Source organism: Papaver somniferum, chromosome 11 (assembly GCF_003573695.1).
Source record: "Papaver somniferum cultivar HN1 chromosome 11, ASM357369v1, whole genome shotgun sequence".
In the NCBI taxonomy this organism is placed as follows: Eukaryota; Viridiplantae; Streptophyta; class Magnoliopsida; order Ranunculales; family Papaveraceae; genus Papaver; species Papaver somniferum.
Window position 1 is genome coordinate 63,822,803 of NC_039368.1, and position 26,014 is coordinate 63,848,816.

At 38.3% G+C, this 26,014-nt stretch overlaps 3 protein-coding genes, 1 non-coding gene and 1 pseudogene across 7 annotated transcripts; 4 read left to right on the plus strand and 1 right to left on the minus strand.

Moving 5' to 3' along the window:
* The first annotated feature begins 5,938 nt into the window (after positions 1-5,938).
* LOC113321449 lies at positions 5,939-7,701 on the plus strand. Of its 2 annotated transcripts, none has more exons than XM_026569358.1 (2): positions 5,939-6,719; positions 6,904-7,701. In XM_026569358.1, exons 1-2 carry the CDS (start codon positions 6,130-6,132, stop codon positions 6,944-6,946), a joined length of 633 nt encoding a protein of 210 aa, XP_026425143.1. In that variant the 5' UTR covers positions 5,939-6,129; the 3' UTR covers positions 6,947-7,701. Both variants share the same exon structure in this region, with proteins under 2 accessions (XP_026425143.1, XP_026425144.1).
* An 8,093-nt stretch (positions 7,702-15,794) lies between these two features.
* On the plus strand, positions 15,795-19,380 carry LOC113322691 (ABSCISIC ACID-INSENSITIVE 5-like protein 2). 2 transcript variants are annotated; one of them, XM_026570831.1, is made up of 5 exons: positions 15,795-16,015; positions 16,129-16,170; positions 16,559-17,479; positions 17,570-17,641; positions 18,945-19,380. In XM_026570831.1, exons 3-5 carry the CDS (start codon positions 16,634-16,636, stop codon positions 19,023-19,025), a joined length of 999 nt encoding a protein of 332 aa, XP_026426616.1. In that variant the 5' UTR covers positions 15,795-16,015; positions 16,129-16,170; positions 16,559-16,633; the 3' UTR covers positions 19,026-19,380. The 2 variants fall into 2 exon arrangements, with proteins under 2 accessions (XP_026426616.1, XP_026426615.1); XM_026570830.1 differs by having other exon boundaries at positions 15,796-16,015; positions 16,573-17,479.
* A 1,064-nt stretch (positions 19,381-20,444) lies between these two features.
* Positions 20,445-23,322, minus strand: LOC113321204. Of its 2 annotated transcripts, none has more exons than XM_026569083.1 (9): positions 23,056-23,322; positions 22,812-22,969; positions 22,368-22,472; positions 22,165-22,221; positions 21,898-22,005; positions 21,567-21,601; positions 21,366-21,455; positions 21,099-21,255; positions 20,445-20,787 (listed from the first exon to the last, which is right to left on the minus strand). In XM_026569083.1, exons 1-9 carry the CDS (start codon positions 23,189-23,191, stop codon positions 20,668-20,670), a joined length of 966 nt encoding a protein of 321 aa, XP_026424868.1. In that variant the 5' UTR covers positions 23,192-23,322; the 3' UTR covers positions 20,445-20,667. The 2 variants fall into 2 exon arrangements, with proteins under 2 accessions (XP_026424868.1, XP_026424869.1); XM_026569084.1 differs by having other exon boundaries at positions 21,898-21,978; positions 23,056-23,320.
* A 568-nt stretch (positions 23,323-23,890) lies between these two features.
* Positions 23,891-23,981, plus strand: LOC113325617. Its single transcript, XR_003348078.1, has one exon. It is a non-coding gene; the product is annotated as a small nucleolar RNA Z101 (small nucleolar RNA).
* An 85-nt stretch (positions 23,982-24,066) lies between these two features.
* Positions 24,067-24,148, plus strand: LOC113325623 (annotated as a pseudogene).
* Positions 24,149-26,014: the final 1,866 nt, after the last annotated feature.

The window sequence follows — 26,014 nt, forward strand, 5'->3', positions numbered from 1 at the left end:
ATTTTTGAGTTTGGTCTAACATTTGTCCAGCTTGGTGTTTGGTACTTGAAAAATATGTTGACCCGCATTGGCCAGGTTAAATTTTGACTATTAATAAAAATAAATAATTAAATCTAATTAGTTAACACTGTCAGCCGCCCAATTTACAGTCCAACTAAATGAAGATCATAGTCTTCCAAAAATTCAAACTCAAGAACCTTAATTTAAATGTTACCAATGCAGGAATCAAATGCTTGGAAATAAAATGGTTCGGATCTACATATCCTTATGATGCACCATCAAAAAAGAAAGGCAGAAGCCTTCACAATTAGCACTTCTTTGAGTTGTATTAAATCACCAATACTGCAACCATCGTCAAAACTATATACTCACGACTACCAATACTGCAACCACCGTCAATACTGCAACCATCCACCACTCCCTTAAACGATTCATCATGCACTTCCAAATTAGACCCCCTAATTTCAGAAATAAATAAGAACCTTATTTTTATAAATTATTAATCTAATTTCAGACTCAATTAGCTTACCAGAAATCAAATTGAGCAAACTTACCAAATTCCTCCCTTATTTATATCATATCAACTACAACGCATCTCCATCCCTGGAACATCATCAATTTATCCCTAATCTTCCATTCATCAATTAGTAATTAACCCTTCGTTTTTTTTTCTTTCTCATTCTTCTGTTCATCAATCGTTAACAAACCCTTCAAAATGATACACCCAGATGTTAAATTTTATTTAGTATATGTAAATCAAAAATTCAATGTTTTGTTCTTCTTGATATCAAAATTCTTCACTGAAAAAAACAACAAAGAGAGACAAAATCAAAATACTCAATCTGCTGGTGGTGGGAGGAGATGTATTGAAGGAGAAGAGAGATAAGAAATAGTTTTGTAATCTTAGTCATTGAAATTTTAGATAGGGGAGATCTAATATGGTACGTCCATGTGGATGATAGGTTAAAGGATTTGGTTTGTCATTGTTAGTAAAGTTTAAAATGTTTTAGTAATTAACTATTTAGTTGACGGAATACAAAACACGTCATCAGTTGAAATAGTCAATGCGGGTCAAACACTATTTCAAGTACCAAACACCAAGCTGGACAAAAGTTAGACCAAACTCAAAAGATGAACAAAACCTGAGTACCAAAAATCAAATAACCCTTATAATAATAAATAATTGCATAAGCATACATATATCTCTATGAGATTGATAAAGAAATATACATCTATTGTGAATGTAAGCAGAAACTCAAATCAAATAGACTTCTTCACATAGTAAATTATTTTGTTTATTTGAAACTTAACTTATTTTTCAACCATCGAGAAGGTAAAAAATTTCATAAACTGCAAAATTTTCAAAACAAAAAGATAAATCCAAGGCGGAGAAATGATAAAAACCTAATCTTTGAAAATAACGAAAACAAGAAGATGGAAAATTAAGTTAACATGGATCACACAAGTATTAAAAAAAATGATTCTTTTCATAACTTTGTTTGTGTTTTACATGAACAATAAACTGGAATTCGAATTTGCAAATTAGCTTAAGTATTTGGTGATTTATATTTATATATGTCACGATTCATCTAAAATAATGAATATGTTTATGTTCTTTTGGATAAAAATTCAGTTTTTTCCTTCTTTACCCATTGATTAAAGTTTGTATTCAAGTTCTCTTCTGCTTAGGTATAATGTGGCAACGACTTTGGATACATTAAAATGACAGTAGCGACACATGCAATATTGATGGATATTTAAAAATAATGGCAACATGAGCCGCTACTACTTAATATTATTCAACTGGCATCAATCAAGAAATAAAATTGGACAAACACGCTAATTTTAATGCGCGATGTGACTATAACACGTGTTACATGCATCTTGTGTCGCATCGCACGTGGTTGAACCATTAAAAGTACACCCCAAAAACATTTCATATGTATTATTTGGATTTCTTTTAAAGTTTTGAAAGGCTTTAATTTTCATTATTACGCACTTAAGAATTCATGGTAAAAGGAGTTTGTAAAATGTTATAAACAAAATACTCATATCTCAAAAAATATGTATTATAACATAATTTTACGTTCATACTCATGAACTCAGGTTCGTTCGCAAACTTAGTTTGCGAACTAAAGTCGAACTTTGATGAATTAATGTATGCGAACTTGTTTTGCAAATCGTGGCATTATGTTCATGAATTGGTTCTTGTACAAGTACTTTGTACAATTACAAACCAAGCCGAATATGTTTCAAATTGTTCATGGATATTTCTATGAGGTAGTGAACATTTGAACAACTCTCTTAAAGCACATTTAGATTCATTTGATTATTTATCATGATTGATTGATTATCATATATTTTTTTTAGAAGTATCATATGAATATGGCTAAGATAAAAGTGTTCATATGGCTAACTTCGGTTAACTGTTATTGAGCCAACTTGTTATACACGTTTAGGTACGGTTCACCCATATCTAAATATACATATATTTCATTTGTGTGTATCAAGCTAATACCATCTAACGTGGAGATTGATTGCTTGTTTTCTAAGCAAACCTAACTTGAATCTTAATAAGGAGTTCATCTAATGGTGAATATTAATTGTTTTGTTACTAAGATATCTTAGCTTTGATTGTAAGCAACCCTGATTTGAAAAACTGTATAAGGAGGTACTCTAGCATCTGGGAAACCTGATCCCGACACTCCTGTGTGTCCTAGTTGCAAACTAGAGTCGATTCTCCGTTAACCCGGGTTTCTAGTTCTTCTGAAAAACCATTATTAATTAGGGTTAACGACTTAAAGACTTCATTTGGGACTCGTGGATCCAGGTCCAACTATTTTCTTTGTAGTTGCATATCTTGATCTTACTTTTTCTATCGTATTGCATTTATTATTCTCTAAGGTTTTCTTGATATTTATCTCCGATATGTAAGATATAAAAAGTAATCACAACAGTTCTTCGTCTCAGACTCTTGTGATTCCACAATAACTTCTTTTGTTAATCAGTTAGGTATATTTTTATTAAAACTAATAACAGACATTATGCAACACAATATTCTCGTATCAATATAATGTTTTTTCTCGATTTCTTACATTACTAAATTTAAAACATTATATGAAACAATCACATCCAAATAGATTCATAAAAGTATAAGAGTAGTTTTACACAGACAAATAGTTCTACACAGACAACATAAAAAACAACATCAAAACAATATATCCTACGGAGGGTGATGATGAACCCGTTGGAGCAATGAGTCCCATACTGAATGCCATGAGATCCAACATAAAGAAAATTGTGTGAGTGTGCGGCTTTTACATTTTTAGTTTTCACGGTATATGGATTCTTTTTTTCTTAATAAGAAAAGAGTGCATTACCAGAAGGTAGTTACTCAACTGATACAAACTGGCCTGCAGAGCTGCCTCCAGCATCATGCATAGACCTTTGGGAGAAATCCCAAGCAATGTCATTTTTGTTTACTTTTACAGACTGAAGATAGTTAAATAAGAACATTAAGTTTGAACATTTCCAGTTGAAATTATCTAAATGGCTAGATTTCTAGTTAAGCTAGCTAGGTTGATTGCCGTATTGTTCTGACCTTTAAAGATTTTCGTCAGCTTTCCCAGGACAAAAGAGATTGCTTCAAAAATTTCATCCTTCATCCGATGGTAACCCAGTTGAATCTTCCTTGCGTTTCAGATTTGTACTCATTTTCCAATTCCTTAAGAGTCGCATCATTTTCAGCTTAAAAGTCTATGTTAGCTCTTTACAACTCTTTGAATTTTTGAAAATATAATACTAATTCTGATCTATATAGAATTTTTGAAAGTATAACACTACTTCTATTTATATAAAAGTGAAAATAACATTTTTGCAGAAATAATGGAAATATTATTTTTAATAATAATATTCTTTATTATTATACAAGTGTTTGGTATTCTGGCCTTCACTACTCTAGGTGAACTAGGCGAGGACACCATCACTTTCTTGAAGCGACTGAAAAACTTCCTCGCGAACAATGACGCAAACTGCGACTCCGGCAATTTTCTATTTCATAGAATAGGCATTACAATTCAAAAGGGCGTTGGTGCCCAGTTGGTGGCTAGAATACCAACAAACTCTGTATAAACTACTCTTTACATAATAATAATAATAATAATAATAATAATAATGACATTTTGATTAATTATACTTTACTATGCGTACTACGTGTCCTGCATCTTTGGAGGAAGTTAGTGTCCAGTTTGATGATCACTTATATCACTTGTTGAGGCATTTAGTTACGACTGATGATGCTGGCTTCGGTCCTTTGAAATATAGACTGGCAACCCCTATCAGAGGCGGATGTCTTGGGGTGTACACTATGAATGACACATCAAATTAATGCTACCTAGCATCTCAGTTTCAGACTCGCCAGGTTCAGCAAGCCATCTTACACAATAACTTCTCGGCAGATCCAAGTCCAACTTGTCAGCAGGCTTTGCTGACGTACAACCAGGTATGTGGGCTTACTACTTCTTCACTCAACTTCAATGTTACCGCCCCTTCTTCCATGCATTCTATGGCACTGAAATATTTTGAGGTGGTGATGAGGCAAATACCCACTAGGTTCAATTTGACAGCACGTGATAGTGTGTTATGGTAGAGTAATAAGTTGAAACATGCTCAAGATTATCTACTGGCGATACCTATAGATGGTTTGAACCAAACTCTTGGTCCTAGACAGTTTCGAAGTGTGTTTTGCTATCAACTTGGCATTCCTTTTTTTCCAGAGAATAGTTGTTGTACTATTTGTAAGAGGGATATGGACATTTTTGGGGACCATGCACTACACTGTGCCAGTGAAGTTGGTGTGAAATTCAGACACAATTTTATACGTGATGTTTTGGTAGACATTTGCTTCAGGGCCAGTGTTTCAGTTGGAAAGGAAGTGGCTCCTAGACTTCGGTAAGATGGGAATAACACTTTGCCGCCGGCTGACTTGTTGGTTTATAATTGAGAGAATGGGAAGGACACATGCTTAGATGTTACGGGTGTCTCTCCTTTCACGAGTGACATTCACACCTTCATCCCGGGTCAAGCAATTGCTAAAGCAGTTTTACGCAAGCGAAATAAGTATTTAACTGTTTTCGAAACACATGGTTATTGTTTTGGAGTTTTAGCATTCACTACCTTAGGAGAACTAGGTGATGATATGGTGGCTTTTGTGAATAGACTAAAGAACTGCATTGCCAACAACAACGCCAATTGTGATTCCAGTTACTTTTTATTTCATAGGTTAGGAATGGCTATTCAAAAAGGTGTAGGGGCCCAACTTGTTGCTAGGTTTCCCTCCTTCGACATTGTACCTTGTATTTGATTCTTTTGTTAATAAATGTCTTTGCGGCGCCTTTTTAAAAAAAAGAAAATAAAAAAAAGAGCAGCTAGCTCAGCTGGTCATCCCCGTTTCCCAAAGTTTCATGCGTTCCAGGAGGTCCCAGGTTCGATCCCCCAATGACGTAATATTGCAGGAATTAACACGGAAGATAGAGTTCGATCGCCCCCCCTTGTGACACAATCTCAGCCCCCCCCCCCCCCCCCCCCCCATCCGTTTCGGCTCCCTTGGCTAGGTTACCCATGAGACTCGCTGGTAGGTTAGCACAACAACCTGTTCAATTAATGTAGTAGTATGTTGTTCGAGCTTAGATTGTTAAGCTTCCAGCTAGTTAATGTAATACTCTTTATCATCACATAATAATAATAATAATAAAATCCCCTAGAGATACGTTTTCAATAAAAAAAATACAAAATAAATAAATAATAATAATAATAATAATACAATCCGTCGTCTTGCTAATAAAACGCCCTTAGTGGCTATTTCATAATAATAATAATAATAATAATAATAATAATAATAATAATAATAATAATAATAATAATAAGGGGAAGAGAGGGAGTATCCGGGCGATTTTCAGGCGATTGAAACCCTGGGAAACATTTTCCGACATTATCTCCGGTCTTCTTCCACATATTTCCATCAAAATACCTTTCTTTCAATTCCCCTTATCATAATCTTTCGTGGGATGCAATTTTCACGAACTGATCTTCACTATTCTTATAAACTTGAGCCAGTTATTGGCAGTTACGATGCCCAGAACGCGAGCGTGTTCTTCTTCACCCCAACATACAACATCATCATCATCAGCGTCTTATTCTGGCACATCTAGATCACACTCTCCTTACAATCTTGTATTGAGACCACCTATACACAACGATGGCCGGATTCCATGTCCATTCAAGGATTATGATGAATGCGGCAATGGAATTAGTGGGAGAGGATATGTTCGCAGTTCCTTCCAAAGACATCTTAATGATATCCATTTTCCGACCGATCAGGCCAAGCAACAATGCAGAGAAAGGCTTGCCACGTACAGGGGTACATACATTGCTTGGGAAGCAGTCCTACAACATATGCGCTGTTGGTTGTGCAGGCACTGTATGATCATACATGCTTGGAAGAAAACCTGTAACCATAATAACGTGATCATAGCAGGGCCTGTTGACAAAGATGGACACGTTAAGTTTCTCATTTCAGACATTCCCAGTCCTCCAACCACAGTCAGTGATACACCAATCACTGAGACAGATACGTTGTCTGTATCTCTATCACCGGAGTTACTGAATGACGTTTTCCAGAGGCACTTCACTATAATCTCCAGCGTTCCTCCACCTTGCAGGTTAAGTTTTTCTAGAACACTTACATCCTGCTTAGATGTTGTGATTCGCAACCCTGTAGATATATCTACATGGATTAAATTTTTGTTGTTCCCCATTTGTACCCTCAATCTATATCGCCCTAAAAACTCTCCCGAGGAAAGGTCTGACAACAAGAAAAAATTACAAATTGCCTCTATTCACCAGGCCTTACAAGATTGGCGAGAATCTAACGGTTGTCTCACCTTAATTACCAAGTTGCTGGAACTTCCAAAACGCAAAATGCCTAGCAAACCGAAGAGCAAGCAATCACAAAACGCTTCCACTCTATAAGCATGTCGAAAGAAGATCTCACATGGTCACTATACTGCAGCAATTAAGGTGCTTTCATCAAATGGCATAGCCCCATGCACTGAGGCTACTCTTATGGAATTAGCAGACAAGCACCCCATTGCTCCATCACCTACCATTCCAGTTGATACTATTCCTTGTGAAGCACTTACTGTGGATACAACGACAGTGCTCAAAGTTATTAAAAGCTTTCCCAAAGGAACGTCGTGCGGGAGAGATGGCTTACGTGCACAACATCTCCTCGATGCTATGAGTGGCGCAGCGAACTCGGTTGCGGATGAGCTGTTATCATCAATTACTAAGGTGATTAATCTATGGCTATCAGGTAAGTGTCCATCTGTGCTTGGTAAATTCATAGCTAGCGCTCCTCTCACCCCGTTACAGAATCCCGGTGGTGGCATTCAGCCAATCGCTGTAGGAACCATTTGGAGGAGATTAGTCTCTAAACTGGAAGCCAACAAAGTTGGGAAAGACATGTCTATGGTACCTGTGAGACTACCAATTTGGAGTAGGAGTGCCTTGTGGAGGAGAATGCATTCTCCATTCTGTCAACAGGCTAATGGAGATGAAAGGCCACGAACCCGGTACCACTATGCTACTCGTCAATTTTACAAATGCATTCAACTTGGTGGATGAAACCATAATGGTTAAGGAAGTGCGATCACAATGCCCGACCATCTCACAATGGGTGAAATTTTGCTACGCAACCCCTGCCAGACTCTACTACAATAATTTCGTTCTTTCATCGGCACAGGGAGTACAACAAGGCGACCCCTTGGGACCATTTCTTTTTGCACTCACGCTCCATCCTATAGTGAAAAACGTCATTGCCAACTGCAAACTGGACCTGCAGTCCTGGTACCTGGACGACGGGACACTTATCGGCGACACTGTAGAGGTCTCCAGAGCTTTACATATTATTCAGACGCAAGGAACTTCAAGGGGACTTCATCTTAACGTTCATAAGACTTAAGTTTTCTAGCCGGTTGAAGACCATAGAAGCTACGAACCCGACGTCTTCCCCATCAATATTAGTAGACCATCACCAGGAGTTAAACTGCTAGGCGTCCCTGTTAGCCTGGACTTACAATTTTTCAAAGACTTGGTTCTACAAAGAGTTGAGAAGACTATACAGCTCATGACCGCTGTCAAGAAGCTCAAAGATCCCCAATGTGAACTGCTGATATTACGTAACTGCTGTGGTGTGTCTAAACTATATTTCACGATGCAGACTAAATGCCCGGATGCATTGGAACATGCCTCTTCTCGTTTTGACACTCACTTAAATCAATACTTGCGGCTTCTAATCACGACTGATGGCGCAAGATTTGGCCCATTGCAGTTTCGTTTGGCGACTCTTCCTATCAGAGACGGCGGACTAGGAGTTTACACTATGCCAGACACTTCGAAATACTGCTACCTGACATCGCAATCTCAAACCAAAGCAGTTCAGCACATCATCTTACACAATATAGCTCCGACAGACCCCAGTCTCGTAACTCAGAAGGTTTTGCAAACCTACATCCAGGTGTGTGGGATTGCATCTTCACCACTCAACTTTAACGTTGTTGCCCCCCCTCCCATGTATTCAATGCATACCCTGGATGTAACTTTTTTTGAGGCTGTGAAGAAACAATTACCAACCACCTTTCCTATGTCAGTTCGAGATAGTGTACTTTGGTAGAGCAACCAGATGAAACATGCCCAGGATTACTAATTTGCGATACCGATCAGTGGCCTTAATCAAGCGCTGAATCTGCAGCAGTTTCGATGTGTACTCAGTTACCGGATTGGTATCCCCCTCTTTACAGAAGGAAGTAAATGTACCAGTTTCAAACGGGATATGGACATCTATGGAGACCATGCACTTCACTGCGCTAGTGAAGTCGGCAATAAATTCCGCCATGACCTTGTACGTGACGTCTTCATTGATATACGCTTTCGAGCTGCTGTTACGGTAAGGAAAGAAGCAGCCCTGGGTTTCACCTCCAACTACAACACAACCTTGTTGCCAGCTGATTTGCTCGTCTATAACTGGGAGAATGGAAAGGACACTTTCCTAGATATCACCGGTGTTTCACCGTTCACTGGTGACATCCGTCACTTCAAACCAGGCCAAGCTATAGATAAAGCGGTTCTTCGCAAGCGGAATAAATACATGTCCACTTGTGATACACATGGATATGGGTTAGGTATTCTCGTATTCACCACCCTAGGTGAATTAGGCGACGACACAATCACATTCTTGAAGAGACTGAAGAACTTCCTCACCAACAACAATGCAAACTGTGACAATGGTTGCTTTTTGTTTCATAGAATAGGAATTGCAATTCAAAAGGGCGTTGGTGCCCAGTTGGTGGCTAGACTACCAACGAACTCTGTATAAACGGATCTTTATTTATTTCAATAAATGCCCTCAAAGGTACCTTTTTATAATAATAATAATAATAATAATAATAATAATAAACCTTTTTTTGCTGTTAACATCACAAATATGCGGACAAATGCTCGTCTCATGGATACGGCTTTGGTGTTTTAGCTTTCACAATTTTGGGTGAATTAGGTGATGATTTTTTTGTCTTGTTGAAACGATTGAAGAATTGTATGGACAGTCGTGATGTTAACAACAAAAAAAGGTTTTCTCTTTTTCATAGGTTGGGTATTATTATTCAAAAGGGGGTTGGGGCGCAGATTGTCGCGCGTCTCCCCTCAATTCATGTACAAAACGATATTTGATTTCATTTTTAATAATAATAATAATAATAACAACAGGCCCTAGCTCAGCTGGTCATCCCCGTTCCCCAAAAGTTTCATGCGCTCCAGGAGGTCCCAGGTTCGAGATCCCAATGGCGTAATATTGCAGGAATTAACATGGAAGGTAGAGTTAGCTTGCCCCCCTTGTGACACAATCTCAGCCTCCCCTCCCGCTTCAACTCCCTTGGTTAGGTTACCCATGAGGCTCGCTGGTAGTCTAGCACATCAACCTGTTCAATTAATGTAGTAGTATGTTGTTGGAGCTTAGCTTGTTAGGCTTCCAACTAGTTAATGTAATAGTCTTTATCCAATAATAAAATTTAAAAAACAGTAATAATAAAGAACGGGCCTAGCTCAGCTGGTCATCCCCGTTTCCCAAATTTCCATGCGTTCCAGGAGGTCCCAGGTTCGAGCCCAATGTCGTAATATTGCAGGAATTAACATGGAAGCTAGAGTTAGCTTGCCCCCCCTATGACACAATCTCATCCCCCATCCGCTTCGGCTCCCTTGGCTAGGTTACCCATGAGGCTCGCTGGTAGGTTAGCACAACAACCTGTTTAATTAATGTAGTAGTATGTTGTTGGAGCTTATCTTGTTAGGCTTCCAACTAGTTAATGTAATACTCTTTATCCAATAAAAAAAATAGCATTAAATAATAATAATAAGAATCCTCCTCCCCTTATTCCTATTATTACTTTTACGTTTCCGCATATTCCTTTTTTTTTAGGGTTTTTCTATTTTCCAAGTTTTCTGTTTTTGCAGAACTTGTTTTTCTGAGAATCAATGCCTGGAACTCGCTCTTCAACCTCTTCAGATCTTCGGGAACACCAACGTCGTGCCACTCTCGGCTCTCCTACACCCTCCAATGTCCCATCCTTTCAAGCTTCATCCTGTGCTTCATCTTCGCAGAGTGACAAGATCAACTGTCCTTTCAAAAATTACGATGACTGTAAGGGAGGTGTTGGGGGTACGGATATGCTAAGAGTGCCATCTATAAGCATTTGAAAGACAGACACTTTCCTACTGAGAGTCGCATGGATGTCTGCAGAGAAAGGATTAGAACCAATCATGCTTGTTTTGCTACATGGGAAAGGGTTTTGAATGATATGCATGGATGGATGTGCATTAAATGTCTGTGTATTCATGCATGGAAGAAGGATTGCCCGAGTCTCACCCTACGGAAGTCATTTCAGGTCCATTCATTGGACTTGGAGTTGATTTTCTCATTCACGGGGTTGATAAACCACAAACGGAGGTTCCGGACATGGTAGTAAGTGCTCCATGTGTTGGTGAAGATGTTGCTGGCCTCACAGTGGACTTACTCAACAGTGTGATGCAGAGACAAATCACTATTACTGTTAGTATTCCGCCTCCCAGCAGGGTACACTTCTCTCTCACCTTAAAGTCTGCTCTTGATATTGTCATTGAAAATCCTAATAACATAACATCCTGGATACAATTACTACTACTGCCTACCTGCACCTTGAGCTTATATGAACCTAAAAGCTCAACGGAGGAACGTTCAGGCAACCTGAGGAAACTACATATGACTGCAATCAACAAGGCGTTGTTGTGTTAGAAAGAACCGTCTGGTTGTTTCAACCTGACCCAACAATTGTTGGTTGTTCCTAAGAAAACTCCCGGGCATCGTTCGAACAAGAAGAAGATAAATCCTAATTTATTGGCATGTAAGAGGAAGTTGAAATATGGACATTATACTGCGGCCATCAGGGTGCTTTCCTCCAATGGTGTAGCTCCTTCTACCCCTGATACACTCTTCAAACTGGAACAAAAACATCCCTCTGCAAGCCTGCCTCACATACCAGCCGAGGGTGTCACTGCAACTGCACTTTCTGTCAGTACAAAGGATGTTCTGTTGGTTCTTAAGAGTTTTTCCAAAAGCACTTCATGCGGGAGGGACGGTCTTAGAGATCAACACTTATTGGATGATATGAGTGGGGCTGGAGCTGCTGTTGCCGATGAATTACTTCACTCTATAACGGGCGTTGTCAATCTACGGCTGACAGGTAAGTGACCTCCCATTCTTGGTGATTTTGTGGCGAGTGCCCCCTTAACTCCACTGCTTAAACCGGGTGGTGGGTTAAGACCAATCGTTGTGGGAACTATATGGAGGAGACTATGCTCAAAATTGGCTGCTACGTTAGTGCACAAGGAAATGACATCATATCTAGGAAAGTGCCAATTTAGCGTTGGCATTCCATGTGGTGGCGAAGGCATCTTGCACTCTGCCAATAGATTGCTTCAGTTGAAGGGTGATGACGCTTCACGGGTTATGCTGCTCATAGACTTTTCGAACGCGTTCAATCTAGTTGACAGGTCCACAATCATAATGGAGGTAAGATCTCGTTGTCCGAATATCGCTAATTGGGTCGAGTTTTGTTATGCAAAACCAGCTAGGCTCTATTATCAGGATTCAGTTCTTTCTTCGGACCAAGGTGTTCAACAGGGTGACCCCCTTGGTCCCCTCCTATTTGCACTAGATCTCCATCCCCTTGTTGAGAAGATTGCTGCCCAATGCACCTTAGACCTCCATGATTGATACCTAGATGATGGCGCTATTGCAAGTGATACAATGGAAGTGTCTAAGGCTCTGAAAATTATACAAGAGGAAGGTCCTAGTTATGGCTTGCATTTGAATATCTCGAAGACATAAAATTTTTGGCCATCATATGAACCAAGAAGGGATATTAAGCCTGATTTCCCTCCCAATATTAGTAAGCCCGTGAATGGTGTTAAACTCCTTGGTGGGCCAGTCAGTCTAGATTCGGAGTTTTGCAGTAACATGGTGCTAAAAAGGATGGATACTTCTATTCAGCTTATGAGCAAAATACAGGAACTACAAGACCCTCAATGTGAATTATTGCTTTTACGTAATTGCACAGGGGTTTCTAAGTTGTATTTCACTCTACACACAACATGTCCTAAATCTATTCAGCTTGCTACTGATCGTTTTGACAAGCATTTTATGCAATATTTACGTCGTTTAATAGTTGGTGATGGTGCAGGTTTTGGCTTGGTTCAACAAAGGCTTGTTACTCTCCCTATTAAAGACGACGGTCTTGGAGTGCTTACAATGGCTGATACAGGTATGTTTTTTACCTAGCGTCTCATGCTCAAACTCAACATCTACAGAACAAGATCCTGAATTTTCCGGATACTTCAGATCCTTGCCTCAGCTATCAGCAAGCTTTACAGGTTTTTACTCAAACTTGTGGTCTCTCCTCTAATTTCAATATCAGTGATACTGCCTCCCATTTCATGAAGTCTTTGGTAGTTATTCATTTTGGTGTTGTCAAGGAGAAGATACCCACTAGTTACTCTCTTTCATCGCTTGAAGCAACCCTGTGGCAATGTAATAGAGCTGAACACGCTATGTATTTTCTTAAGGCTATTCCCATCCCCGAGCTTAATCAGGCTGTTGGACCTAGACAGTTCAGCGCCGTCTTACAATATCGGTTGGGTATACCTTTCTTTGAGGAAGACAGTTTGTGTTCTTGTTGCAACAGGCCTATGGACATTTTTGGTGACCATGTTATTCACTGTTCCAGTGAGGTTGGACTCAAATTTTGACATGATTTGGTCAAAGATGTCCTGGCATATATATGCTACAAAGATGGGGTTGCTGCTAGGAAAGAAGTCTCTTTGGATTTCCTTTCAAATACGGAGAATGAACTCAGACCCGCTGACATCATGGTTTATAATTGGGAAGATGGTAAGGATGTTTGCATGGATGTGACGGGTGTTTCACCTTTCACAAGTGCTAGGAAACGTAACATTGCTCCAGGGCATGCCATCGCTGCAGCTATCACACGCAAGAATAACAAATATTTGGACAAGTGCACTTTGCAAAACACTATGTTGCAGTGTGCATCCATTTCAGAACCTGGGCAGAGTTTCCATCACGCATTGCAGGCATACATTCAGGTTTGTGGTTTTCATCCTTCTGATTTTGATATTAATACTGCTGCCCCCCATTTCATGAGGTCATTGGCGGCTCGTTATTTTGCTGTAATCAAGAAGGATTTGCCCATCAACTTTTCGTTATCTGCAAGAAATGATGCACTCTGGCAATGTAATAAAAATGATCACGCTATGGATTTTCTCAAGGCTATACCCATTCAGTTCTTGAACCAATCTATTGGGCCTCGACAATTTCGTGCATTTTTGAGCTACAAATTAGGTATTCCCATTTTTGCAGCTTTGCAGCTGACAGTTTGTGTCCTTTTTTTAAAAGGGATATGGACATATATATGGTGATCATGTTGTTCATTGTGCCAGCGAAATTGGTGGTAAGTATCGAAATGATATGGTACGTGATACATTTGCAGACATATGTTATAAAACGGGTGTTGCATCTCGTAAAGAGGTCCGTATGGGTTTCTTATCTGACTCGGTTAAAGCTTTGAGGCCCGCAGATTTGCTGGTTTATAACTGGGACAATGGCAGGGACGTTTACTATGATGTCACAGGTACCCGAACTACTTCCTTTACCCCCGGCCAAGCAATTTATGATGCAGTCACTCGCAAGCGCAATAAGTACTTGGACAAGTGATTAACACATGGATACGAGTTCGGGGTGTTGGCTTTTACAACTTTTGGTGAGTTAGGTGACGATACTTGTGTTTTTTTGAGAAGGTTGAGGAATTATCTTGCTAGTCAAGATGCCAATTGTAAAGTAGGAGGGTCACTTTTTCGTAGAATAGGTATTATTATTCAAAAGGGAGTTGGTGCCCAGATTGTTGCTAGGCTACCAACACCCTCGATGTAAAAACTGACTTTGTAATATACTATTTTCTCTAAATAAAATAAAATAATAATAATAACATGGATGGTAGAGTTACCTTGCGTCCCTTGTGACACAATCTCAGCCCCCTTCCTGCTTCGGCTCCCTTGGCTAGGTTACCCATGAGGCTCGCTGGTAGGTTAGCACGACAATATGTTCAATTCATATAGTAGTGCGTTGTTGGAGCTTAGCTTGATAGGCTTCCAACTAGTTAATGTAATACTCTTTATCTTTATTAATAATAATAATTATGTGAAATAATAATAATAATAAAACTCCTCCTGGTGGCATTTTGAGTTAGAGCCTAGATTGTCGCTAGGCTGCCAACTAAACACTTGTAAAAGACTATGTTATTTGTTTGCAATAAAACGCCCCCTGATGGCATTATAATAATAAATAAATAAATAATAATAATAAGAGATTGAAAAATTGCCTAGTTAGTAATGATGTCGGTAGAGGTGTTAAGAAATTTTCTTTTTATAAACTAGACGTTGCTATTCAGAAGGGAGTTGGTGCTCAGCTTGTTATTAGGCTACCAACAAAAGTCGTGTATGATTCTAGTGAGTGAAAATTGAACTTATTTTCTTAATAAAAGGAGTAATAATTATTATTATTAAAAGTAAAAGCTAATTTTTAATAATAATAAAGATAAAAATTTTCCTCTCTCGACTCTTTAAAAATAAATAAAAATAATAATAATGCTAATTTTAAAATAAAAATAAAAGCTTATCGGATGTTTCGAATTTGGGTATAATTGGAAAGTCGTACATTTCTGGCATAAAAACTCCATAAAATCGTACCATGGAAGACCTACCGGACTGTCAACTGATGTGTTATTCACTTATTCTTGTCCATCCTTCTCATCCTTGGCTGCTTGCTCCAAGGGGGATATGCACAAATTGGAAACATGCAAGGTATGTAACACAGGTACGCACAAATTGTAGTCAGTCCTGTAACATGGGGTCCAAGTTCTGGTCAACCGGCAGCAGTAGGGCATATTAAATGTCCCACCTACACAACACTCATACAGGACAACATCCTTTTAACTTGATTCGAAGTTTCGAACCATCTTTTAAAGCAGCAAGAAAAGGAAAAAATAAAAGAAGCCCAAATGGGGTTAATGGATTGGTGGTGAATCGGTCTTTTTCCTCTAACTAAGTTTCTCATTTCTCTGTACACACTACCCACGATATATATAAATAAATAACTAAACAAGGCCAAGAACTTAGGGTTTTTCATCTCCAGAAACTGGAGATTCGGGTCTGGTTTTGTTTTTGTCCCACTGCAATAACATTAACACCAACAACAAAAAATTAATATTATGTGGATTCCACCTGCTTCTAACAACCTCACAAGAAGATAAAAATGGTGCATTTTTAAGATTCACTTCCCCGATCATCACTGTTTTAGGTCTGTTTTTCTCACTCTCTCTTGCATAATTTTTTTTGTGGGGTTTTTTGTTTTTTAAAATCCGAGGGTTTTTTATTTTAATTTAATGTTAGGTTCTTCTCCTCTTTTTGCAGGTTATATTATAACTTTATCTTCTGCGCTTTGAATGAATTCAGGTGAGTTTTTGTTATCATTTTTTTACTTTTCATTTTCATTTCTGGATTTGTAACGATCTGTGATGGTTCGATAAATTCGTAAGTTGGGTTTCTTCCTGATCTTTTTCTTTTTGATCCCTCTCCATTCTAGGGCATTTAAGTTGTTCTTTCTATCTTTTTGGGTTTTGGGATCTTAGGTCTGAGTAAATTTTTATTTTTATTTTTTTGAATTTTGTTATCCTTAGGGTTGGAAAATGTAATAATGTATGAGTTTTAAAGGTTGAAGCCCTCCAAGTTTCTTGGGCCAATACAGTTGGTGGTGTTAGATTTAGATTCATCGACAGAATGTGCGAGATTGAGCATTAATTACTTTTTATTGTTTATTATTTCTCTTCCTTGAGATTTATAGGGTTTTTACATCAGGTATTTGAGCTTGAGGTTTGGAATGATACACTCACACACATACTGTGAAAAAAATTGGTGAATGGGGGTTCAGACGATGGGGTCTCAAGGTGGTAACAGTCAGCATTCTCAGTTCCTGCCGTTAGCGAGGCAAGGATCATTGTACAATCTTACGCTTGATGAGGTTCAAAACCAGCTAGGAGACTTAGGAAAACCTTTAAGTAGCATGAACCTAGATGAGCTACTAAAGAATGTGTGGACGGCCGAAGCCAATCAGGGTGTAGGAATGGATGCGGAGAATACAGCTCAAAATGAACAGCATGCTTCAGCTTCTGCTTTACAGCGTCAAGCGAGCCTTAACTTAACTAGGGCTCTTAGCAAGAAAACGGTCGATGAGGTGTGGAAAGATATACAGCAAGGTCAGAAAAATGATACAGAAGAGTTGAAAGCTGCTCAGGAAAGACAACAAACTCTAGGTGAGATGACACTGGAAGATTTCTTGGTGAAAGCAGGGGTTGTCTCTGAAGGTCCAGGGGATAAGAAAAATGAAGGGGCTACTGGTATAGGAGTTGATTTAATGGCAGCACCTCCTCAGAGTTTCACTCAGCAAGCTCCATGGATGCAGTACCAGGTCCCTGCAATACATCAACATCAGCAGCAACAACAACAACAAAATATGATGGAAATTTTTGCTCCAGGTCGTCCAGTTCCGCAGCCTCTTGCTCTAGCTACAAGTCCAATTTTGGAAGTCACCTATTCTGACAACCAAATGGCTTTGTCATCTCCTATAGCCTTGTCAGATACACAAACACCTGGGCGAAAAAGGGTCGCCCCAGGAGGAGACATGATTGAGAAAACTGTAGAGAGAAGGCAGAAAAGGATGATTAAGAACAGGGAGTCTGCAGCCAGGTCACGAGCTAGGAAGCAGGTGGGTTCTCTTGCTATTCAGTTAGCTGTGGAGTTCCAATAATTGTTCTATTCTAATATATATAAATAGCTTAATTAATGGTTTGGGCAGGCTTACACTAATGAGCTGGAGAACAAGGTTTCGCGCCTGGAAGAGGAAAATGAAAGGCTCAGGAAACAGAAGGTAGATGCCTGTTTTATATTTTTATTTTTGTTTGTTTGTTTGTTTGTTTGTGCTTCTTGCATTTCATTTCATTTCTTTGTGGTGGCTATATCTTCTGGAAGTTTAAATACTGATCATTGCGATATAAATCAGACTAGCAGGGTTTAGATCGAATAGAGTGATTTCTGTTTGAAATCTAGTGTCTAAATTCTGAATGAGGGTTTTAGATGGGACAAAACTTGGTTTTATTTTCTGATGCACCTGGGACATAGTACTGATCAAATTTGTCTAAACAGAAAGTTGTTGTTATTACCATGCAATTAGTGTGCCGCTTATGAACCTGTGGAGAATATATTAAATTCAGGTTTTTAAGGCTGTGGAGTTCTTTTAGAGTAGTTTCAATGCAAATTATCATACAAACATACCTCCACAATGATGTTGCGGACCTTTTAAGTTGGGAGTGTAACCAGTTTGTCATTAATTATGTAATATTTGTAGCTGTGAACCACGAAAGATACCTAATTATATTCATAGCTCTCACCGAAGTCATGGACAGCTCCCAAACCTTTGTCTTTTCGACTCCCATCACAATCTTTATCCTTCTGTTTTATCGGACTACCTTCTTGTAGTGGTGATTGGGTGCCTAACCCTCTTTACTGGGACGAAGTTAACGTTTGTTTCTTTTTACATGTTTATGCTATTTATATCTTTTGAATAGTGCTACGATTAGTGATTACGCTACCAAAAAAATAATATTGGCACTCCCAAAACTAGTCCAGGTTAGTGTCATGACCAAGTTCCAATATTAAGCATATTCCGAGAAGCCAAGGTCATTCATTTGTGGAACCAGCATCTTTTAGAGTTACGAAATGAGTCACTGCACAGTTGTAAGAACTTAAGTTTACGAGTGTCATCTTCTCCACCAAATCCAAGTATTAGATGCCAACCATGTTTCGATGCTGGTGTTAGTTTCTACAGTCTTAATTTTTTTTTTGCCAAGACTGGGATTATTTATTCTGACTTGGTGAGATCTTGATTTGACTTCAGTGTATTGGAGAAATCATAAATAGTACACATAAAAATAGGAATAACAATCTTCATGAAGCATTTGTGATGTATGCCAAATTTCTTATACTATGTGGGATGACAAGTCTTCATATGATTGCTCACAACTTTGGATCCTGTCATTTGCTTGTAGTTCCAGGAGGTGTAATTTTTGTACGTCGAATAGTTCATGAAATTTAGTAAAAACGGTTATCTACTCTCATGTTTTTACCTTTCCTGTTGGATTTTCAACATCCCCTTTCCTCTCGGTTTGTTGCAGGAGCTGGATACGATATTACCATCTGCACCGCCGCCTGAGCAGAATTATCAGCTTCGAAGAACAAGCTCAGCCCCTTTCTAAACTGGACTTGTGTGTTCATACAAAATGTTCTTTACAGTATAGGCAGACTGCACTGGTGTTGTTCCTTGATATTTTGCTTTAGAAAATTCTTGGGAGCCTGACCCACAGTTTCTCAGCTTCTCGAACAACTTTTGGAGCTATCTTTCTCAAGTTTGCAAGGGCGCCTTAGAAATATCTGAAACCTGCTGTTTAGATTCTGTCCCTGCTATTGAATTGAGGCTTTGGTTGTATGTACATGTTCACTGCTCACTTATTGTAGAACTCACAGAACAATAGTTTTTTCATTGTGTGCTATTAGATGTTTCTAAATGTACGTCGCGGTTTTATATATTGGTTAACGTTCTTGTTTCCTTAATTTCATGGTCTAGTGTTCTGTCCTTGTTTCCTTAATCCACAGGTTTACAGTGTGTATACCTTTTTTAAAGAATGAGGGAAAGTTTCTAATTCTCTAAGCAAATCAAAGACCTGAAACTGCTACTGCAGGCATTGTCTTGGATCCACTGGACGTGTTCTGCCTGTTTGTACTCGGCAGTTTCCTTTGTTTTAAGCCTGATTTTATGGAGCTGGAGCCTACAGACATTGATGCTCAGTTAAGGGGCCAATACAGTGGTTGGCTTTCTGACTGGCCTGTACGAAAGATTCAGCTCGACTGACAGCCAAAACAAACTGAAACAATCGGCACCCTATCGGATTGTTTGTTCGAATGGGGCTGGACTATTGAATTGGTTTATCCTAAACCTGACGCAGACCTGAGCAAATGAAAATAATTGGATTAGAAGCTGGTCCAATCTTATGTGGAACTGAATCCGATTTAAAGACAATAAGTCAGTCCCTAACCTCGCACCAGAGGAGTTGAAAGCAAATATGAGACTAATAATTTCAACGTATACACAGGGTAGGTTTGTTGAGATTATTAGTCTCATATTGTTTGGGCAATCTAAGATCCTGCAATAGTTCTAAGGGCCTCTCCACTCATTGTCAATTGGTTTTGAGTTGGATGCCCGTATTCTAACATGGTATCAGAGCTAGGCCCGTGCGCGAGTAGGCCCAACGGTCACCACACAACGTAGGTCCACGTGTTAGACCCAACGAGGCTACATGTGAGGGGGCGTGTTGAGGATAATAGTCCCACACTGTTAATATCTCCTTAATAACTTAAAATATAATATGGAAGAACCTCTCCACTCATTGCCAATTGGTTTTGAGTTGGATGCCCGTATCCTAACATGGTATCGGAGCAGGCTATTTGTGTCGAGTCATTTGACCGCACCTTTACTCAGCAGTTTATAGTTCTAAGGGCCTCTCCACTCATTGCCAATTGGTTTTGAGTTGGATGCCCGTATTCTAACAAGGTTGTCAACCTAGATCTGGTACTAGGATGGGGTGACCATTCAAGTGTTTAGTTTAAAGAGCATGGGGTCGATATAACTCTTTCATATACACAATTAAGTACATAACAATTTATTCGGCTGATCATACATAACCAGTATGGGTGGCACACAAATGGAAAAACAACAGCAATTGTTGATAACAATCTGAATAACATCTGCAACCGCTGTATGGGCCATCCGCCAAAATTGAGTCACTGCATGCACTGCTTAAAACTTAATGGTGCAGCAGTGAAAACGAGGGGGACTACTGTTCACTCATTTGAATATTCATCGGCACCTGGAAAGATCAACTTCAAGTCATCATTGTCTCTGTAAACTTGAACCAGAGCAGCAGCCTTGTATGCAAATAACCCAAACATCGCTGGAACAAGCTATACGAAACAAACGAAACAAACGTGAAAATCAATTCATTTTATTATGCCCAATAATGTGCAAAACTTGCAAAAGAAAATAACCCACCACTATCAGGTGTTTGTTTACGTGAATCAAGAACACTCCGCGTAATCAGTGGATGAATTGACAATTTATATTTTCTTAAGACAGTACCATATTTGTTTCCAGGAACCACACCGGGGGGATCTAGTTGCTCGCGTTCAAATATGAGTTATCCACTTTTTCTACGTAATACTTACCAGCTCCCAAGTATATGAGGTCAGAGATCGAGAAAAGGTTAAAATTGTACCTGAAAACTAAAAAGATCATTGGAAAAATGAGTAGACAGCCCCCAAAGTCCATAAATTGCAGCAGGGATCACAAGCCTTGGTGATGAAAGAACAAAGCCGCTACCATTTAGCGTTGTTTCAAAGAAGTTCTGCAAGTCCTCGCTTCTTATCCCAATTCTGATTCAGAAAACACATTGTTCTTTTAAAGGAATTTGCATGAGACCAAATCATACAGCATAGAAACTATTATAGCACAGAACATTCACATAGTTTAGCTGAATTTATACTTCTTTACTTTCTTCTGCCTGAAAATCTGTGGAACTGCTTCCCTCGTCAGGTTGTCAACATGGAAATACAACAGCTGGAGATACAAAAAACTGCTCTACAAAAGAGGAAAACAAAGCTCCAAAGTTAAAGAGTAAAATATCTAGGTGTGAACCCTGGCTGGTCATCAAAGAACCTCACAGTAGGACAAAAATACTGTTTACCTGAAAAGAACTCCTGTTGCATAACTTATAGCAGCCTATAAAACAGACAAGTGAAGTTATAATGAGAATTTTTTGAAACAATTAACGCTCTAACAATGAAGGAAAAGATTTAAACTACTAAGAAAACGAAAAATTAAGCCACATTCTTCTAGAGATGTTTTTTTAGAAATTTGAAACCATTTTATCAGCTTAGCAAATGATATAGACACACCACGGCTATCGAATTTTTGGTAGTAAGATTTAAGAAAGTCCCTTGCATTTTCATACCGTAAAAGGGACAATGTAAGATAATGCTTCGAAAGACTTCCTCCTGCAACAATGCAGTGTTTACCTGTATAGAGAAGACCACTAAACAATATCCAGTGCAGAAAGTTCCAACTGCAGCAGTTAAGAGGGTCAACTCTTTCTTAATCTGAAAGGTAACAACAGTGTTTGCGCACTATAAACTATTCAGAAATTACTTTTGCTTGTGAAAACGTAGTTCTTGATTAGATAGTACAAATGCTGCATGAGATGATTCAGACAAAGTAACATGAAATTGAAATCAAAGTTCACAAGTGTTTATCAAGAAATAAAATACGATTCAAAAGCATCATACAGCATCATACTGTAGAAGGTTAAGTTTCTTCCTTCTTTCACGATCATCTTGTATTTCCTGTCATTACACAAAATGTAACTGAATCAATAACACAGTCAAACAATTAGAAGAACTTACGATTGTCTTACCAAACTAGTGAGAGAAAAAATAAAAGAAAAAAATAACAAGTATGATATATCGCAATTTCAAAAATAAATTCAGACCTTAAAAGTTTGTTTCCTATTGACTGGCGCAGTTTCATCACCAGACACCCATTCGAGGGTTTTAGTCAGCTTCAAAAATCCACCGTCATTCTCAGTTTCCATGACCTGCACCAGTTTGTTAGTAAGAATAAAGTTACGCACATTCTAACCAGAACCTACTAATAGGACCTCGATTGATTCGACAGTGGGTTTGTTCCCAAAACTTGGAATCCCCCTCACGGTATCCCTTATGTCACCAGTGTAAGTCATGTCCCTATGGTTTAGTCTGTTCCTTCGGGATGCTTTAATTTGACGTAGAGCAATGTTCTAATACGAGTTAAACTATGTTTTGCAGCATACAATCCATTCTTAGTCATTGTTCCTCCAAGACATAGATGATAGAACTTGTAAATGTGCTAACAACTGATACGAGAATAATAAATTAAGTCAGTCTTGTGTGCATACCTCCTGTAATTGCATTTGTTGAGAATTTTCATCAAACACATTATCTTCAAGATCAATGAATTTCAACTCATCCCTTCTCCAAATAATATCAGAAGCTTTACTTACAAAGTCACCATTCAATTGTCTATCCCTTAAAAACATTTGTAAAGCATCCTCTCCTGTAAGAGAAGAAACAAAAAGTTACAGACTATATTTCTAGTTATCATTACTACTCTCTAAGAAGTGAGAAAATGTAAACAAGTACCAGGAAGAGAACTTCTGAAAACTGAAACTACTGACTTTCTCCCTCTACCATGATGATCGAATGGAGACTTATTGAGAAATGGGTGTGGAGAATTGACAGGGCTAAAGACCCTTCTCACTTCTAAAAGAGTCTTCATTTCTTTCTTTCTGTCTTTCTAAGGTCTGAAACTTTTTCTCTTCTAGTGAGAGCAATACATTATCCACCATACATGTTTCAAAAATCTCTTCTCATTTTTTACTTTTGTAAATTGATTGGGTAATATGTAGCACAGGAAATCTGAATGAGAGGATTACTAGATTTTTCATTTCAAAGCAGAGTATATTCCAAATTTGTATAATCCTGTACACATGACAGTCACCCGTGGACTACTTATTTTTTGCAACTCTGTTAACCTTCAATACTAGCAGTAACATGAACCCACCATATAATTGGTTAGCTCTTGTCATGTTGGACCTGTTTGAAATAAAGAACTGAGTTGGTATAAATAATTCAATCGGGGGCGAAGAATCGTTGCGCCGCATCGAAATGGACGGTTCAGATGATATTTCTTAAACCTTTGATTCTCAAACCCTAACCCTAGAAAGAAAGTCCTGTACATATAAGACGGCAATTGCAGAGCCATTCTCAATCAGAATGTCTTATACATAGTCTCGCTTTCGTTATTTCCTTAGAGATTTTTCTGAAACCGACAAAACTTTTTACCAGTTGGTTTGTATTGTCTCAATTTTGATGCTGTTTGAATATTAGACTACGATTTTCTTTTGAAAACTAGAAATAAGAAATCCTTATTTTTTTGTTCTTTTTGATTTTGGTTTTGTTTTGACGATTGATTGTAAAGGGGCAAATGAGGAAATTTTATATGTAAATGGGTAATTTGCATCTGAATATTTCATTGATGTTAACACCTTGGAGATCCGATGCCCTAAATAAAATCTCAACTATGGTTTTTGTTTTCCTGCAAATTTAATTATTGGTTTTTTTTGTGGTCTGTGAGTTTGGCATATTGGGAGAGAATAAGGTGATGATTAGGTAATTTCCCTATTGGTTTGATCGTCGAAATGATGGCTTAATAGTTCTGTCATTCTGATTATTCTCTCCTCCCGACTCAAAGACTCGATTCAGTTTCAAATATGACGTTCTTTCCTTCGAATTATTTCGTTTTTTTTTTTACTTCATTCCTGTATGTTTACTACAGGCCGTTGCAAGGTTGTAGAGTGTATTACAGTGTTCGAATGTAATAATGTGGCAGGGCTAATAGGCTGTTTGGATGCGTTCCGAGAAGCTACTTATCAACTTATTTAAGTCAATAAGCCAAAAGTCAGGCCGGATTGATAAATAAAATCAACTTATAGAAGTAACTTTTTCTGTCAAAAAGTAACTCTTGAGAGAAGCAAAAATATTTGGCTTCTCACTTCTAAAAGAAGCAACTTCTGACGGGACCCGCGTACTAATCTTATTCTCCCCTCTGTCATGTCTTCCTTCTTTTATTTTTCTCTCCTGTAACATCAAACCCTCGAAGTAGAAGATTCAATTGTTTTACAATTAAATAGATAATCTCATATAAAATCGCTTCCATTTGTTGTTAACCTTTGTATTGTGTCACTAGGATTCTAAAATCATTATTAGTTTTGAAAAATTGGATGGGAATTGCTATTCCGGTCCCCCATCTCCTCCCTACTCTCCTCCCTGACGAGGTGTCGTCTTATGTGGATATCTGACGTGTACAAGAATCATACACCTTTATCTTCCACGTGCTTATTATTTTGTTTTCTCTGTCTTCTTCCATTTACAGAACTCGAATTCAATAAACGAGTTAAATAAAATCGTAAGCTGAAGATCTTGGGTGTTTAGTTGAAACAATCAAAACCATCAGCAAAACCCATGATTTATCCTGGTAAGATTACACTTTCTAAACTTAGGGTCGGCATCTGTTTATCATCCACAAATAGATCTCTAATCTTTGAAATCCTAACAAACTGAAGATCTAATACATATAAAAAACTGAAGAAAAATTCATATGATTCAAAACCATAAATTATTAATCAATTCAGAATTTTTTGATTCTATGAAAGGTAACAAATAGTAACATAATACTTGATTTTTTTTAATTATCTATTCCTTAAGTTCAATCTCAAATCAACCAACTGATTAACGATCCATGCAAATCACTACTTGTGTCGATTGATCAGCAACTGATTAACGATCCATGCAAATCACTACTTGTGTCGATTGATCAGCAAGAATACCCTCTTGATCATTCTTGTTCTCGTCTGTCTATAACCCATCTATAATTAGACTAAAATCCAATTATTCTTGTTCTCATTCTGTTCGCACACAAGAGTACAAGACCATAACAACCAAGACCATCAAATCTAGTAATCATCTTATTTGCTCGTGAAAATTTGTAGAACACTTGAGGAAGACCAAACTTATACAAACATTAAGATGGGATAAAGAAAGTTTAGGGGAAGAACAGGATATGCAGAAGAGAGAGACAGAAAAAATAAAACAAGAAAAGAGCGAAGAGTTCACGTGGCTTTAATTTCGGACACATCCTCTTGACACGTCAGACAGGGAGGAGAGTAGGGTGGATAAGGGCGCGCGGAATAGCATTGCCGAAATTGGATTTAGATAGAAAACCCTAATCTAGAGATAAGTTGATGTTGTTCTGAGAAAAATTAATGGGTTTGGGAATAATGCGAGATTGAGATGAATTGATATTTATTTATGGCAATTCAAGGTTACAATGATGTTTGTGAAATGGGTTTGGTTCAATTTTATGATTAACTGCTACGAACAAGAACAAGACATTGATTCACAGAAAAACAATGGAGAATTGGAGTTGTTTCCATCGAATTCAGTGGATGGACTATAGGGGTTGTTGGTACTGGCTATGTTGATTGTGTTGACGTTTTGAAACTAGATGAATGTGTAGGAAACCTACATGGAAGGATTTGGA

Excerpts from the sequence above, each read along its gene's own strand:
- LOC113321449 (XM_026569358.1), top strand. The coding sequence starts at position 6,130 with ATGCCCAGAACGCGAGCGTGTTCTTCTTCACCCCAACATACAACATCA. Across the intron at positions 6,720-6,903 it reads AGCGTTCCTCCACCTTGCAG|GCCTTACAAGATTGGCGAGA; the intron begins GTTAAGTTTTTC and ends TCTATTCACCAG.
- LOC113322691 (XM_026570831.1), top strand. The coding sequence starts at position 16,634 with ATGGGGGTTCAGACGATGGGGTCTCAAGGTGGTAACAGTCAGCATTCT. Across the intron at positions 17,480-17,569 it reads GGTCACGAGCTAGGAAGCAG|GCTTACACTAATGAGCTGGA; the intron begins GTGGGTTCTCTT and ends TGGTTTGGGCAG. Across the intron at positions 17,642-18,944 it reads AAAGGCTCAGGAAACAGAAG|GAGCTGGATACGATATTACC; the intron begins GTAGATGCCTGT and ends GGTTTGTTGCAG.
- LOC113321204 (XM_026569083.1), bottom strand. The coding sequence starts at position 23,191 with ATGAAGACTCTTTTAGAAGTGAGAAGGGTCTTTAGCCCTGTCAATTCT. Across the intron at positions 22,222-22,367 it reads ATAGGAAACAAACTTTTAAG|GAAATACAAGATGATCGTGA; the intron begins GTCTGAATTTAT and ends GTGTAATGACAG. Across the intron at positions 21,256-21,365 it reads AGGCAGAAGAAAGTAAAGAA|AATTGGGATAAGAAGCGAGG; the intron begins GTATAAATTCAG and ends TTTCTGAATCAG.